This window comes from Chiloscyllium plagiosum, unplaced genomic scaffold (genome assembly GCF_037043375.1).
Source record: "Chiloscyllium plagiosum isolate Xiang-an unplaced genomic scaffold, Cpla_swu_hap1 HiC_scaffold_21, whole genome shotgun sequence".
Lineage (NCBI taxonomy): Eukaryota > Metazoa > Chordata > Chondrichthyes > Orectolobiformes > Hemiscylliidae > Chiloscyllium > Chiloscyllium plagiosum.
Window position 1 is genome coordinate 2,676,092 of NW_028270159.1, and position 16,293 is coordinate 2,692,384.

The 16,293-nt window shown below is 63.1% G+C and overlaps 1 protein-coding gene across 6 annotated transcripts in view; it reads right to left on the reverse strand.

Annotated features, from left to right (window-relative positions):
- The window catches only part of vav2 (vav guanine nucleotide exchange factor 2), a 216,647-nt gene that overhangs the window by 69,532 nt on the left and 130,822 nt on the right, over positions 1-16,293 (reverse strand). For 3 of the 6 annotated variants that reach the window (XM_087998128.1, XM_087998124.1, XM_087998126.1), the window contains exons 15-16: positions 3,335-3,349; positions 2,499-2,608 (exon numbers count right to left, since the gene is read on the reverse strand). In XM_087998128.1, coding sequence (XP_087854254.1) covers positions 2,499-2,608; positions 3,335-3,349 — 125 coding nt within the window. The remainder of the gene's footprint in view (positions 1-2,498; positions 2,609-3,334; positions 3,350-16,293) is intronic. The other 3 variants (XM_087998129.1, XM_087998125.1, XM_087998127.1) reach the window with 1 other exon arrangement.

Here is a 16,293-nt window from a genome sequence, read left to right on the forward strand (position 1 = left end):
CCCACACCCGCTGCCCAGCAGTCCCGATCTCTAGAAGAATTCGGATTCCCACTCCTATGTGTGAAGAAATACTTCCTGAGTTCATCCCGGAATAGTTTGGGCTTGAAGGCCGCACACCATCGCTCTTAAATACACCCTGTCACACCCCTCAACCAGAATAAATAGTAACACCCCATCCATCCTACTGAACGGTCTAATCATCTCAAATAACCCATTGGTACAGCCCTGCTCTGACCTTCCCCGATAAAGAAAGATACACCAGCTTTATAACAAACAGTGGAGAGAGAGAGAGAGAGAGAGAGAGAGAGAGAGAGAGGGAGAGGGAGAGAGAGAGAGAGAGAGAGAGAGAAGGGAGAAATCCAGTTGTTACAGGCCACGCTGGGGCAAATGTCATTAAAGAATGGGGTGATCCTGCTGAGTTTGTGTTAAAACATACAAACAAGAGTTGGCCACTCCGCTCTTCAGACCTGCCCCACCACACAAGACAACCTGGAGAATCATGAGGCTTACTTTCCAGTGCATTACCCTAAGCCAGGCATTACAAGTGACAGTGGTCAAATGAGGTGACAAACAGACAAGCGAGACACCGTAGGGGGCAGGTTAATGAGGTGAGGTTAGTGAGGTTAGTGAGATAACAATCAATAGTGAGCATGGACTGCAAAAAGGGATCTTTTATTTGACTAATCAACTGAGTTCTTTCAAAAGGCAACAGAGAGGCTGAAGGAAGGTAATATTGTAGGTGTAACTCTTCTGATAATGTACCACATCACAAACTAATGAATACAGTCTGAGTACACAGATCAGGAGCAAATACCAGAAATAGGCAGCTAGATAAATGCAAAACTGCAAGCAAAGATGGTAAACGGTTGGAAATGGAATCTCTCAAGGATCAGTTCTGGGACTTGTTTCCAATCTAATTACTAACTTCAACTTCAAAAAACTAACAAAGAAAATGCTGGAGAAACTCAGCAGGTCTGGCAGCATCTGTGGGGAGAGGAACAAAATTAATGTTTTGAGTCCAGTGACCCTTCAGTTCTGAAGATTAGACTAGATTAGATTCCCTACAGTGTGGAAACAGGCTCTTCAGCCCAACCAGTCCACACAGACCCTCTGCAGAGTAACCCACCCAGACCCATTTCCCTCTGACTAATGTACCTAACACTATGGGCAATTTAGCATGGCCAATTCACCTGACTGCACATCTTTGGACTGTGGGAGGAAACCGGAGCACCCGGAGGAAACCCACGCAGACACGGGGAGAATGAGCAAACTCCACACAGTCGCCCAAGGCTGGAATCAAACCTGGGACCCTGGTGCTGTGAGGCAGCAGTGCTAACCACTGAGCCACCGTGCTAGAACAGTCTCTGGACTCAAAACATCAATTCTATTTTCTCTCCAGATGCAGACTGACCTGTTGAGTTTCTCCAGCTATCTTTGTTTTTATTTCACAACCTCTACATTTTCTGATTACTCTAAATCGAGGGAACAGGTGATAGTGAGTAAAAACCAAAGGAACTGCAGATGCAGTAAATCAGAAACAAAATCAGAAGTTGCTGGAAAAGATCAGCAGGTCCGGCAGCATCTGTGAAGAGAAATCAAAGTTACCATTTCGGGTCTGGTGAGGGTTCACAGGAAAGGTCACCAGACCTGAAACATTAATTCTGATTTCTCTTCACAGATGTGCTGAGCTTTTCCAGCAACTTCTGTTGTTGAGTCAATACTAAGTGCTGAAACAAATTGCAAAATTTATCAATAAACATGGGCATCTAATTAGCAAAGTAATTTTAACATGGATAAATATGTTATATAGCACTTTAGTAAGAAAGACATTTTTCTAGAAATATTCAAAGTGTCCGCATTATGTAACTTTATTTAATACATGGAATCGTTCTGGTGAATCTGGACCTACTACCTTCAAGGCTGATACCTCCGAATATAACTCGGCAGGGTTTAAGTTAGTGTGACATGGGGGTGGGAACCACAACACCAGGTCAGCAAGTGAAATGACCGAGGAGGACTCAGAGACCAAGACCCAGTAAGTCAAAGAGGAAGATCAGACAGGGAGAGGTTACTGAACACAGGGGGCCTAGTGGTCTGAGGTGTATTTGTTTTAATGGGAGGAGTTTGACAGGGAAGGCAGATAAACTTAGAGCTCTGATTAATAAATATAACAATGATGTTGTAGTTATTACAGAGACATGGTGGAGAGAGGGACGTCCTGGGATTGAGATGTTTCGGGCGAGGTGATCCATCTGTTGTTCTGATTGGATCATCTCAGACTGAACTCCACCTTTCACAAATTTTCCAGTTCACTGTTATCAACTACACATGTTGCTTCAGGAGAAAGGAACATATTCTGGTTGCTGGGAGTAATGGCATGATACTTGCCAAGTTGCCCAGAAACTAAAATTTCAGTTTGGAACAAGTACAGCAGTCAGCATGCAACCTGTGCTCCAGAGTCACATCTCAGGAGTGGGCCACTGAAAGAAAGGACTCACATTGCCATTTCAAACTGCTCCATCCACTTCCTCTTCATCTCCTCAGTTTTACAGAACAGCTGGAATCCCTGTTTCCCCTGGAGGTGAATTAAATAAAAGGCGTAGGACCACTGAAATACACAAACAGAAAACCTCTGGAGGTTATAAACACACAGGAGCAATATCAGACGCACCGCTTCCATAAATCAGGTCACATGCAAAGGGCAATTCACCACCTGAGGGGCAGAATAACCTGCATTTGCCTGACGTCCATCAAGAGTTAAACTTCATGCCGAATTGTCAATATTCACAGTGGAACTTTCCCCAGTTTTGATGCGATCCCCATTTGCATTCTTTCCTGATGGAGCTTCCCATCCGTGTCCCTACTCCAGTCACCTCAACGCCCTGACAACCACGACCCATTCTCTCTCCTGGTCTCCTCTCCCGAGCCCAGCAGTTGCAACTTCATGTTATCCTTTGTATTCTCAAGGATGACTTCAGGTAAGATGACCCTCCTCGATTTGCCCCGTTGCGTGAAGAGTTCCTAATATTCGCTTAGTGCTGGGTCCAGGTGAACGCGCACTGTATCTTTCACTTGGTTTTCAGTTTGTTCTCTGTGTAAATCTCTGTGTAAACCATTGCAATCTGACTCAGAGGAGGTTACATACCCTGTGCTAATCAAACCATTAGCAAGTAAACATTCACCTGGTAACCAGAATCGCAAACTATCACCAGGTTAACACTCATCATTAACCCGCAGCAAAACTATCACCATGTTAACACATCATTAAGCTGCAGTGTACATAATTACAATGTTTTCACAGTGATTTCTAAGCAGCTTACTTACAGTGACTTACCATCTTGCCATGAGACTAGGAGGCATGAAAGAACACAGCAGAGAAATTAATGAGCAGAGTATCAGGGTTAATCAAACCGGAATGATCACCAACTGGGACAAAGGAATTTATGGCACTCATGGTTCCTCTAATTTCACCAGCTTCAAACATTCTGCAAGCTCCTGAATAAGACCAGGTTAGTAGACCCCTTGACGGGAAGCTGCCCAGCAAGGTTTGGAGTCACATGCCCCACCCTGGGCGGAGTTTGTAGTTTTCAGCCAGTGCAGGGGGTAAGGAGCCTGACAGAGGGCAGAGTCAGGACTCATTGCAGTGTACCATGTGGTTAAACATCCTCATGGTATTCACTGCAAGGTCACACACAGGAAAAACCATCTTTGTATGCCAGAAATTTTTAACGTTGATTTTAAGATAAATTCAGTTAGATTGGAACTGGAACCAACAAACACAGAGGTAATCCAGAGGGGGGGAGGCACAGTGTGGAACACAGAGGGGGGGGAGGCGCATAGTGGAACAGAGGGGGGGGAGGCGCAGTGTGGAAGACGGGGGGGGGAGGCGCAGTGTGGAACACAGAGGGGGGGAGGCGCAGTGTGGAACAGAGGGGGGGGAGGCGCAGAGTGGAAGACGGGGGGGGGGAAGCGCAGTGTGGAACACAGAGGGGGGGAGGCGCAGTGTGGAACAGAGGGGGGGAGGCACAGTGTGGAACACGGAGGGGGGGGAGGCGCAGTGTGGAACAGAGGGGGTGGGGCGCAGTGTGGAACAGAGGGGGGGAGGCGCAGTGTGGAACAGAGGAGGGGGGAGGCGCAGTGTGGAACACAGAGGGGGGGAGGCGCAGTGTGGAACACAGAGGGGGGGAGGCGCAGTGTGGAACAGAGGGGGGGGGAGGTGCAGTGTGGAACACAGAGGGGGGGAGGCACAGTGTGGAAGACGGGGGGGGGAGGCGCAGTGTGGAACACAGAGGGGGGGAGGCGCAGTGTGGAACAGAGGGGGGGGGAGGCGCAGTGTGGAACACAGAGTGGGGGAGGCGCAGTGTGGAAGACGGGGGGGGGGGAGGTGCAGAGTGGAACACAGAGGGGGGGAGGTGCAGAGTGGAACACAGAGGGGGGGAGGTGCAGAGTGGAACACAGAGGGGGGGAGGCACAGTGTGGAACACAGAGGGGGGGAGGTGCAGAGTGGAACACAGAGGGGGGGAGGTGCAGAGTGGAACACAGAGGGGGGGAGGTGCAGAATGGAACACAGAGGGGGGGAGGCGCAGTGTGGAACACGGGGGGGGAGGCGCAGAGTGGAACACAGAGGGGGGGAGGCGCAGAGTGGAACACAGGGGGGGGAGGCACAGTGTGGAACGGGGGGGGGGAGGCGCAGTGTGGAACACGGAGGGGGGGAGGCGCAGTGTGGAACAGGGGGGGGGGGGAGGCGCAGTGTGGAACACGGAGGGGGGGAGGCACAGTGTGGAACACGGAGGGGGGGAGGCACAGTGTGGAACACGGAGGGGGGGAGGCGCAGAGTGGAACACGGAGGGGGGGAGGTGCAGTGTGGAACACAGAGGGGGGGGAGGTGCAGAATGGAACACAGAGGGGGGGAGGCGCAGTGTGGAAGACGGGGGGGGGTGAGGCACAGTGTGGAACACAGAGGGGGGGAGGCGCAGTGTGGAACACGGAGGGGGGGAGGCGCAGAGTGGAACACGGAGGGGGGGAGGCGCAGTGTGGAACGGGGGGGGGGGAGGCGCAGTGTGGAACACGGAGGGGGGGAGGTGCAGAATGGAACACAGAGGGGGGGAGGCACAGTGTGGAACACGGAGGGGGGGAGGCGCAGTGTGGAACGGGGGGGGGGGAGGCGCAGTGTGGAACACGGAGGGGGGGAGGCGCAGTGTGGAACAGAGGGGGGGGAGGCGCAGTGTGGAACACAGAGGGGGGGAGGCGCAGAGTGGAACGGGGGGGGGGAGGCGCAGTGTGGAACACAGAGGGGGGGGAGGCGCAGTGTGGAACACAGAGGGGGGGAGGCGCAGAGTGGAACAGAGGGGGGGGAGGCGCAGTGTGGAACAGAGGGGGGGGGGAGGCGCAGTGTGGAACAGAGGGGGGGGAGGCGCAGTGTGGAACACAGAGGGGGGGGAGGCGCAGTGTGGAACACAGAGGGGGGGGAGGCGCAGTGTGGAACAGAGGGGGGGGAGGCGCAGTGTGGAACACAGAGGGGGGGAGGCGCAGAGTGGAACGGGGGGGGGGAGGCGCAGTGTGGAACACGGAGGGGGGGAGGCGCAGTGTGGAACACGGGGGGGGGGAGGCGCAGTGTGGAACACAGAGGGGGGGGGGAGGCGCAGTGTGGAACACAGGGGGGGGAGGCACAGTGTGGAACACGGAGGGGGGGAGGCGCAGTGTGGAACACAGAGGGGGGGAGGCGCAGTGTGGAACACGGGGGGGGGGAGGCGCAGTGTGGAACACAGAGGGGGGGAGGCGCAGTGTGGAACAGAGGGGGGGAGGCGCAGTGTGGAACAGAGGGGGGGGGAGGCGCAGTGTGGAACACAGAGGGGGGGAGGCGCAGTGTGGAACACGGGGGGGGGGAGGCGCAGTGTGGAACACAGAGGGGGGGAGGCGCAGTGTGGAACAGAGGAGGGGGGAGGCGCAGAGTGGAACACGGAGGGGGGGGAGGCGCAGAGTGGAACAGAGGGGGGGGAGGCGCAGTGTGGAACACAGGGGGGGGGAGGCGCAGTGTGGAACACAGAGGGGGGGAGGCGCAGTGTGGAAGACGGGGGGGGGGGAGGCGCAGTGTGGAACACAGAGGGGGGGGAGGCGCAGTGTGGAACACAGAGGGGGGGAGGCGCAGTGTGGAACAGAGGGGGGGGGAGGCGCAGTGTGGAACAGAGGGGGGGGGAGGCGCAGTGTGGAAGACGGGGGGGGGAGGCGCAGTGTGGAACACAGAGGGGGGGTGGCGCAGTGTGGAACACAGAGGGGGGGAGGCGCAGTGTGGAACACAGAGGGGGGGAGGCGCAGTGTGGAACACGGGGGGGGGGAGGTGCAGTGTGGAACACAGAGGGGGGGAGGCGCAGTGTGGAACAGAGGGGGGGGAGGCGCAGTGTGGAACACAGAGGGGGGGAGGCGCAGAGCGGAACACAGAGGGGGGAGGCGCAGTGTGGAACACGGGGGGGGGGAGGCGCAGTGTGGAACACAGAGGGGGGGGGGAGGCGCAGTGTGGAACACAGAGGGGGGGAGGCGCAGTGTGGAACACAGAGGGGGGGAGGCGCAGTGTGGAACACAGAGGGGGGGAGGCGCAGTGTGGAACACAGAGGGGGGGAGGCGCAGAGTGGAACACAGAGGGGGGGAGGCACAGTGTGGAAGACGGGGGGGGGAGGCGCAGTGTGGAACACAGAGGGGGGGAGGCGCAGTGTGGAACACGGGGGGGGGGAGGTGCAGTGTGGAACACAGAGGGGGGGAGGCGCAGTGTGGAACAGAGGGGGGGAGGCGCAGTGTGGAACAGAGGGGGTGGGGCGCAGTGTGGAACAGAGGGGGGGAGGCGCAGTGTGGAACAGAGGAGGGGGGAGGCGCAGAGTGGAACACAGAGGGGGGGAGGCGCAGTGTGGAACACAGAGGGGGGGAGGTGCAGTGTGGAACAGAGGGGGGGGAGGCGCAGTGTGGAACACAGAGGGGGGGAGGCGCAGTGTGGAACAGAGGGGGGGGGAGGTGCAGTGTGGAACACAGAGGGGGGGAGGCACAGTGTGGAAGACGGGGGGGGGAGGCGCAGTGTGGAACACAGAGGGGGGGAGGCGCAGTGTGGAACAGAGGGGGGGGGAGGCGCAGTGTGGAACACAGAGTGGGGGAGGCGCAGTGTGGAAGACGGGGGGGGGGGAGGTGCAGAGTGGAACACAGAGGGGGGGAGGTGCAGAGTGGAACACAGAGGGGGGGAGGTGCAGAGTGGAACACAGAGGGGGGGAGGCACAGTGTGGAACACAGAGGGGGGGAGGTGCAGAGTGGAACACAGAGGGGGGGAGGTGCAGAGTGGAACACAGAGGGGGGGAGGTGCAGAATGGAACACAGAGGGGGGGAGGCGCAGTGTGGAACACGGGGGGGGAGGCGCAGAGTGGAACACAGAGGGGGGGAGGCGCAGAGTGGAACACAGGGGGGGGAGGCACAGTGTGGAACGGGGGGGGGGAGGCGCAGTGTGGAACACGGAGGGGGGGAGGCGCAGTGTGGAACAGGGGGGGGGGGGAGGCGCAGTGTGGAACACGGAGGGGGGGAGGCACAGTGTGGAACACGGAGGGGGGGAGGCACAGTGTGGAACACGGAGGGGGGGAGGCGCAGAGTGGAACACGGAGGGGGGGAGGTGCAGAATGGAACACAGAGGGGGGGAGGTGCAGTGTGGAACACAGAGGGGGGGAGGCGCAGAGTGGAACACAGAGGGGGGGAGGCGCAGTGTGGAACGGGGGGGGGGGAGGCGCAGTGTGGAACACGGAGGGGGGGAGGTGCAGAATGGAACACAGAGGGGGGGGAGGCACAGTGTGGAACACGGAGGGGGGGAGGCGCAGTGTGGAACGGGGGGGGGGGAGGCGCAGTGTGGAACACGGAGGGGGGGAGGCGCAGTGTGGAACAGAGGGGGGGGAGGCGCAGTGTGGAACACAGAGGGGGGGAGGCGCAGAGTGGAACGGGGGGGGGGAGGCGCAGTGTGGAACACAGAGGGGGGGGAGGCGCAGTGTGGAACACAGAGGGGGGGAGGCGCAGAGTGGAACAGAGGGGGGGGAGGCGCAGTGTGGAACAGAGGGGGGGGGGAGGCGCAGTGTGGAACAGAGGGGGGGGAGGCGCAGTGTGGAACACAGAGGGGGGGGAGGCGCAGTGTGGAACACAGAGGGGGGGGAGGCGCAGTGTGGAACAGAGGGGGGGGAGGCGCAGTGTGGAACACAGAGGGGGGGAGGCGCAGAGTGGAACGGGGGGGGGGAGGCGCAGTGTGGAACACAGAGGGGGGGAGGCGCAGTGTGGAACACGGGGGGGGGGAGGCGCAGTGTGGAACACAGAGGGGGGGGGGAGGCGCAGTGTGGAACACAGGGGGGGGAGGCACAGTGTGGAACACGGAGGGGGGGAGGCGCAGTGTGGAACACAGAGGGGGGGAGGCGCAGTGTGGAACACGGGGGGGGGGAGGCGCAGTGTGGAACACAGAGGGGGGGAGGCGCAGTGTGGAACAGAGGGGGGGAGGCGCAGTGTGGAACAGAGGGGGGGGGAGGCGCAGTGTGGAACACAGAGGGGGGGAGGCGCAGTGTGGAACACGGGGGGGGGGGAGGCGCAGTGTGGAACACAGAGGGGGGGAGGCGCAGTGTGGAACAGAGGAGGGGGGAGGCGCAGAGTGGAACACGGAGGGGGGGGAGGCGCAGAGTGGAACAGAGGGGGGGGAGGCGCAGTGTGGAACACAGGGGGGGGGAGGCGCAGTGTGGAACACAGAGGGGGGGAGGCGCAGTGTGGAAGACGGGGGGGGGGGAGGCGCAGTGTGGAACACAGAGGGGGGGGAGGCGCAGTGTGGAACACAGAGGGGGGGAGGCGCAGTGTGGAACAGAGGGGGGGGGAGGCGCAGTGTGGAACAGAGGGGGGGGGAGGCGCAGTGTGGAAGACGGGGGGGGGAGGCGCAGTGTGGAACACAGAGGGGGGGTGGCGCAGTGTGGAACACAGAGGGGGGGAGGCGCAGTGTGGAACACAGAGGGGGGGAGGCGCAGTGTGGAACACGGGGGGGGGGAGGTGCAGTGTGGAACACAGAGGGGGGGAGGCGCAGTGTGGAACAGAGGGGGGGGAGGCGCAGTGTGGAACACAGAGGGGGGGAGGCGCAGAGCGGAACACAGAGGGGGGAGGCGCAGTGTGGAACACGGGGGGGGGGAGGCGCAGTGTGGAACACAGAGGGGGGGGGGAGGCGCAGTGTGGAACACAGAGGGGGGGAGGCGCAGTGTGGAACACAGAGGGGGGGAGGCGCAGTGTGGAACACAGAGGGGGGGAGGCGCAGTGTGGAACACAGAGGGGGGGAGGCGCAGAGTGGAACACAGAGGGGGGGAGGCGCAGTGTGGAACAGAGGAGGGGGGAGGCGCAGAGTGGAACACAGAGGGGGGGGAGGCGCAGAGTGGAACAGAGGGGGGGGAGGCGCAGTGTGGAACACAGGGGGGGGGAGGCGCAGTGTGGAAGACGGGGGGGGGGGAGGCGCAGTGTGGAACACAGAGGGGGGGGAGGCGCAGTGTGGAACAGAGGGGGGGGAGGCGCAGTGTGGAACACAGAGGGGGGGAGGCGCAGAGTGGAACGGGGGGGGGGAGGCGCAGTGTGGAACACGGAGGGGGGGAGGCGCAGTGTGGAACACAGAGGGGGGGGGGAGGCGCAGTGTGGAACACGGAGGGGGGGAGGCGCAGTGTGGAACACAGAGGGGGGGAGGCGCAGTGTGGAACAGAGGGGGGGGGGAGGCGCAGTGTGGAACACGGGGGGGGGGAGGCGCAGTGTGGAACACGGAGGGGGGGAGGCGCAGTGTGGAACACAGAGGGGGGGGGGAGGCACAGTGTGGAACACGGAGGGGGGGAGGCGCAGTGTGGAACACAGAGGGGGGGAGGCGCAGTGTGGAACAGAGGGGGGGGGGAGGCGCAGTGTGGAACACGGGGGGGGGGAGGCGCAGTGTGGAACACAGAGGGGGGGGGGAGGCACAGTGTGGAACACGGAGGGGGGGAGGCGCAGTGTGGAACACAGAGGGGGGGAGGCGCAGTGTGGAACACGGGGGGGGGGAGGCGCAGTGTGGAACACAGAGGGGGGGAGGCGCAGTGTGGAACAGAGGGGGGGAGGCGCAGTGTGGAACAGAGGGGGGGGAGGCGCAGTGTGGAACACAGAGGGGGGGAGGCGCACTGTGGAACACGGGGGGGGGGGAGGCGCAGTGTGGAACACAGAGGGGGGGAGGCGCAGTGTGGAACAGAGGAGGGGGGAGGCGCAGAGTGGAACACAGAGGGGGGGGAGGCGCAGAGTGGAACAGAGGGGGGGGAGGCGCAGTGTGGAACACAGGGGGGGGGAGGCGCAGTGTGGAACACAGAGGGGGGGAGGCGCAGTGTGGAAGACGGGGGGGGGGGAGGCGCAGTGTGGAACACAGAGGGGGGGTGGCGCAGTGTGGAACACAGAGGGGGGGAGGCGCAGTGTGGAACAGAGGGGGGGGGAGGCGCAGTGTGGAACAGAGGGGGGGGGAGGCGCAGTGTGGAAGACGGGGGGGGGAGGCGCAGTGTGGAACACAGAGGGGGGGTGGCGCAGTGTGGAACACAGAGGGGGGGAGGCGCAGTGTGGAACACAGAGGGGGGGAGGCGCAGTGTGGAACACGGGGGGGGGGAGGCGCAGTGTGGAACACAGAGGGGGGGAGGCGCAGTGTGGAACAGAGGGGGGGGAGGCGCAGTGTGGAACACAGAGGGGGGGAGGCGCAGAGCGGAACACAGAGGGGGGAGGCGCAGTGTGGAACACAGAGGGGGGGGGAGGCGCAGTGTGGAACACAGAGGGGGGGAGGCGCAGTGTGGAACACAGAGGGGGGGAGGCGCAGTGTGGAACACAGAGGGGGGGAGGCGCAGAGTGGAACACAGAGGGGGGGGAGGCGCAGTGTGGAACAGAGGAGGGGGGAGGCGCAGAGTGGAACACAGAGGGGGGGGAGGCGCAGAGTGGAACAGAGGGGGGGGAGGCGCAGTGTGGAACAGAGGAGGGGGGAGGCGCAGAGTGGAACACAGAGGGGGGGGAGGCGCAGAGTGGAACAGAGGGGGGGGAGGCGCAGTGTGGAACACAGGGGGGGGGAGGCGCAGTGTGGAACACAGAGGGGGGGAGGCGCAGTGTGGAAGACGGGGGGGGGGGAGGCGCAGTGTGGAACACAGAGGGGGGGTGGCGCAGTGTGGAACACAGAGGGGGGGAGGCGCAGTGTGGAAGACGGGGGGGGGGAGGCGCAGTGTGGAACACAGAGGGGGGGTGGCGCAGTGTGGAACACAGAGGGGGGGAGGCGCAGTGTGGAACAGAGGGGGGGGGAGGCGCAGTGTGGAAGACGGGGGGGGGAGGCGCAGTGTGGAACACAGAGGGGGGGAGGCGCAGTGTGGAACACAGAGGGGGGGAGGCGCAGTGTGGAACACGGGGGGGGGGGAGGCGCAGTGTGGAACACAGAGGGGGGGAGGCGCAGTGTGGAACAGAGGGGGGGGAGGCGCAGTGTGGAACACAGAGGGGGGGAGGCGCAGAGCGGAACACAGAGGGGGGAGGCGCAGTGTGGAACACAGAGGGGGGGAGGCGCAGTGTGGAACACAGAGGGGGGGAGGCGCAGTGTGGAACACAGAGGGGGGGAGGCGCAGAGTGGAACACAGAGGGGGGGGAGGCGCAGTGTGGAACAGAGGAGGGGGGAGGCGCAGAGTGGAACACAGAGGGGGGGGAGGCGCAGAGTGGAACAGAGGGGGGGGAGGCGCAGTGTGGAACACAGGGGGGGGGAGGCGCAGTGTGGAACACAGAGGGGGGGAGGCGCAGTGTGGAACACAGAGGGGGGGAGGCGCAGTGTGGAACACGGGGGGGGGGAGGCGCAGTGTGGAACACAGAGGGGGGGAGGCGCAGTGTGGAACAGAGGGGGGGGAGGCGCAGTGTGGAACACATAGGGGGGGAGGCGCAGAGCGGAACACAGAGGGGGGAGGCGCAGTGTGGAACAGAGGGGGGGAGGCGCAGTGTGGAACAGAGGGGGGGGGAGGCGCAGTGTGGAACACAGAGGGGGGGAGGCGCAGTGTGGAACACGGGGGGGGGGGGAGGCGCAGTGTGGAACACAGAGGGGGGGAGGCACAGTGTGGAAGACGGGGGGGGGAGGCGCAGTGTGGAACACAGAGGGGGGGAGGCGCAGTGTGGAACAGAGGGGGGGGGAGGCGCAGTGTGGAACACAGAGTGGGGGAGGCGCAGTGTGGAAGACGGGGGGGGGGAGGTGCAGAGTGGAACACAGAGGGGGGGAGGTGCAGAGTGGAACACAGAGGGGGGGAGGTGCAGAGTGGAACACAGAGGGGGGGAGGCACAGTGTGGAACACAGAGGGGGGGAGGTGCAGAGTGGAACACAGAGGGGGGGAGGTGCAGAGTGGAACACAGAGGGGGGGAGGTGCAGAATGGAACACAGAGGGGGGGAGGCGCAGTGTGGAACAGAGGGGGGGAGGCACAGTGTGGAACACGGAGGGGGGGAGGCGCAGTGTGGAAGACGGGGGGGGGTGAGGCACAGTGTGGAACACAGAGGGGGGGAGGCGCAGTGTGGAACACAGAGGGGGGGAGGCGCAGAGTGGAACACGGAGGGGGGGAGGTGCAGAATGGAACACAGAGGGGGGGAGGCGCAGAGTGGAACACAGAGGGGGGGAGGCGCAGAGTGGAACACAGAGGGGGGGAGGCGCAGAGTGGAACACAGGGGGGGGAGGCACAGTGTGGAACGGGGGGGGGGGAGGCGCAGTGTGGAACACGGAGGGGGGGAGGCGCAGTGTGGAACAGAGGGGGGGGAGGCGCAGTGTGGAACACAGAGGGGGGGAGGCGCAGAGTGGAACGGGGGGGGGGGGAGGCGCAGTGTGGAACACGGAGGGGGGGAGGCACAGTGTGGAACACAGAGGGGGGGAGGCGCAGTGTGGAACACGGGGGGGGGGAGGCGCAGTGTGGAACACAGAGGGGGGGAGGCGCAGTGTGGAACAGAGGGGGGGAGGCGCAGTGTGGAACAGAGGGGGGGGGAGGCGCAGTGTGGAACACAGAGGGGGGGAGGCGCAGTGTGGAACACGGGGGGGGGGGAGGCGCAGTGTGGAACACAGAGGGGGGGAGGCGCAGTGTGGAACAGAGGAGGGGGGAGGCGCAGAGTGGAACACAGAGGGGGGGGAGGCGCAGAGTGGAACAGAGGGGGGGGAGGCGCAGTGTGGAACACAGGGGGGGGGAGGCGCAGTGTGGAACACAGAGGGGGGGAGGCGCAGTGTGGAAGACGGGGGGGGGGAGGCGCAGTGTGGAACACAGAGGGGGGGTGGCGCAGTGTGGAACACAGAGGGGGGGAGGCGCAGTGTGGAACAGAGGGGGGGGGAGGCGCAGTGTGGAAGACGGGGGGGGGAGGCGCAGTGTGGAACACAGAGGGGGGGTGGCGCAGTGTGGAACACAGAGGGGGGGAGGCGCAGTGTGGAACACAGAGGGGGGGAGGCGCAGTGTGGAACAGAGGGGGGGGAGGCGCAGTGTGGAACACAGGGGGGGGGAGGCGCAGTGTGGAACACAGAGGGGGGGAGGCGCAGTGTGGAAGACGGGGGGGGGGGAGGCGCAGTGTGGAACACAGAGGGGGGGTGGCGCAGTGTGGAACACAGAGGGGGGGAGGCGCAGTGTGGAAGACGGGGTGGGGGAGGCGCAGTGTGGAACACAGAGGGGGGGTGGCGCAGTGTGGAACACAGAGGGGGGGAGGCGCAGTGTGGAACAGAGGGGGGGGGAGGCGCAGTGTGGAACAGAGGGGGGGGGAGGCGCAGTGTGGAAGACGGGGGGGGGAGGCGCAGTGTGGAACACAGAGGGGGGGAGGCGCAGTGTGGAACACAGAGGGGGGGAGGCGCAGTGTGGAACACGGGGGGGGGGGAGGCGCAGTGTGGAACACAGAGGGGGGGAGGCGCAGTGTGGAACAGAGGGGGGGGAGGCGCAGTGTGGAACACAGAGGGGGGGAGGCGCAGAGCGGAACACAGAGGGGGGAGGCGCAGTGTGGAACACAGAGGGGGGGAGGCGCAGTGTGGAACACAGAGGGGGGGAGGCGCAGTGTGGAACACAGAGGGGGGGAGGCGCAGAGTGGAACACAGAGGGGGGGGAGGCGCAGTGTGGAACAGAGGAGGGGGGAGGCGCAGAGTGGAACACAGAGGGGGGGGAGGCGCAGAGTGGAACAGAGGGGGGGGAGGCGCAGTGTGGAACACAGGGGGGGGGAGGCGCAGTGTGGAACACAGAGGGGGGGAGGCGCAGTGTGGAACACAGAGGGGGGGAGGCGCAGTGTGGAACACGGGGGGGGGGAGGCGCAGTGTGGAACACAGAGGGGGGGAGGCGCAGTGTGGAACAGAGGGGGGGGAGGCGCAGTGTGGAACACAGAGGGGGGGAGGCGCAGAGCGGAACACAGAGGGGGGAGGCGCAGTGTGGAACAGAGGGGGGGAGGCGCAGTGTGGAACAGAGGGGGGGGGAGGCGCAGTGTGGAACACAGAGGGGGGGAGGCGCAGTGTGGAACACGGGGGGGGGGGGAGGCGCAGTGTGGAACACAGAGGGGGGGAGGCGCAGTGTGGAACAGAGGAGGGGGGAGGCGCAGAGTGGAACACAGAGGGGGGGGAGGCGCAGAGTGGAACAGAGGGGGGGGAGGCGCAGTGTGGAACACAGGGGGGGGGAGGCGCAGTGTGGAACACAGAGGGGGGGAGGCGCAGTGTGGAAGACGGGGGGGGGGGAGGCGCAGTGTGGAACACAGAGGGGGGGTGGCGCAGTGTGGAACACAGAGGGGGGGAGGCGCAGTGTGGAACAGAGGGGGGGGGAGGCGCAGTGTGGAACAGAGGGGGGGGGAGGTGCAGTGTGGAAGACGGGGGGGGGAGGCGCAGTGTGGAACACAGAGGGGGGGTGGCGCAGTGTGGAACACAGAGGGGGGGAGGCGCAGTGTGGAACACAGAGGGGGGGAGGCGCAGTGTGGAACACGGGGGGGGGGGAGGCGCAGTGTGGAACACAGAGGGGGGGAGGCGCAGTGTGGAACAGAGGGGGGGGAGGCGCAGTGTGGAACACAGAGGGGGGGAGGCGCAGAGCGGAACACAGACGGGGGAGGCGCAGTGTGGAACACAGAGGGGGGGAGGCGCAGTGTGGAACACAGAGGGGGGGAGGCGCAGAGTGGAACACAGAGGGGGGGGAGGCGCAGTGTGGAACACAGAGGGGGGGAGGCGCAGTGTGGAACACAGAGGGGGGGGGAGGCGCAGTGTGGAACACAGAGGGGGGGAGGCGCAGTGTGGAACACAGAGGGGGGGAGGCGCAGTGTGGAACAGAGGTGGGGAGGTGGAGGCGCAGAGCAGAACAGAAGGGGGGAGGGGGAGGCGCAGAGTGGAATAAAGGGCGGGGAGGCGCAGTGTGGAACAGAGGGGGGGGGAGGCGCAGAGCGGAACAGAGGGGGGAGCAGGCGCAGAGTGGAACAGAGAGAGGGAGGTGCAGAGTGGAACAGAGAGGGGGAAGCGCAGAGTGGAACAGAGGGGGGGGCAGGCGCAGAGTGGAACAGAGAGGGGGAGGCGCAGAGTGGAACAGAGAGGGGGAGGCGCAGAGTGGAACAGAGGGGGGGGCAGGCGCAGAGTGGAACAGAGAGGGGGAGGCGCAGAGTGGAACAGAGGGGGGGGCAGGCGCAGAGTGGAACAGAGAGAGGGAGGTGCAGAGTGGAACAGAGAGGGGGAAGCGCAGAGTGGAACAGAGGGGGGGGCAGGCGCAGAGTGGAACAGAGAGAGGGAGGTGCAGAGTGGAACAGAGAGGGGGAGGCGCAGAGTGGAACAGAGGGGGGGGCAGGCGCAGAGTGGAACAGAGAGGGGGAGGCGCAGAGTGGAACAGAGGGGGGGGCAGGCGCAGAGTGGAACAGAGAGAGGGAGGTGCAGAGCGGAACACGTGGGGTGGGGGGGCACAGAGTGGATCAGAGGGTGGAACTCATGTCCATTTGTTTAAGCTTTCAAAGTGAGATCAGTGTGTAGCACAGGGGCAGCAGCTTTTACCCTCACTCACTACAGCCCAAAACTTCCCCCACTCCATCATCACCTCCTCCCCCAAAACTGAATCCCACCCCCCCCATCAAACACTCACTCACTTTATTCAGGCAGTTTACAGGATCCTCGGGTTTATAAATAGTGACAGAACAGCAAAGTGAAGGAATGATGCTCCAAATCATTGGTCAGACCACATTTGGAGTTTGGGTTCAGTTCAGGGCACATTATTTTAGGAAGGATGTTAAAACCGTGGGGAGAGTTTAAAGGAGATTTACGGGAATGATAGAAGAAATGAGGG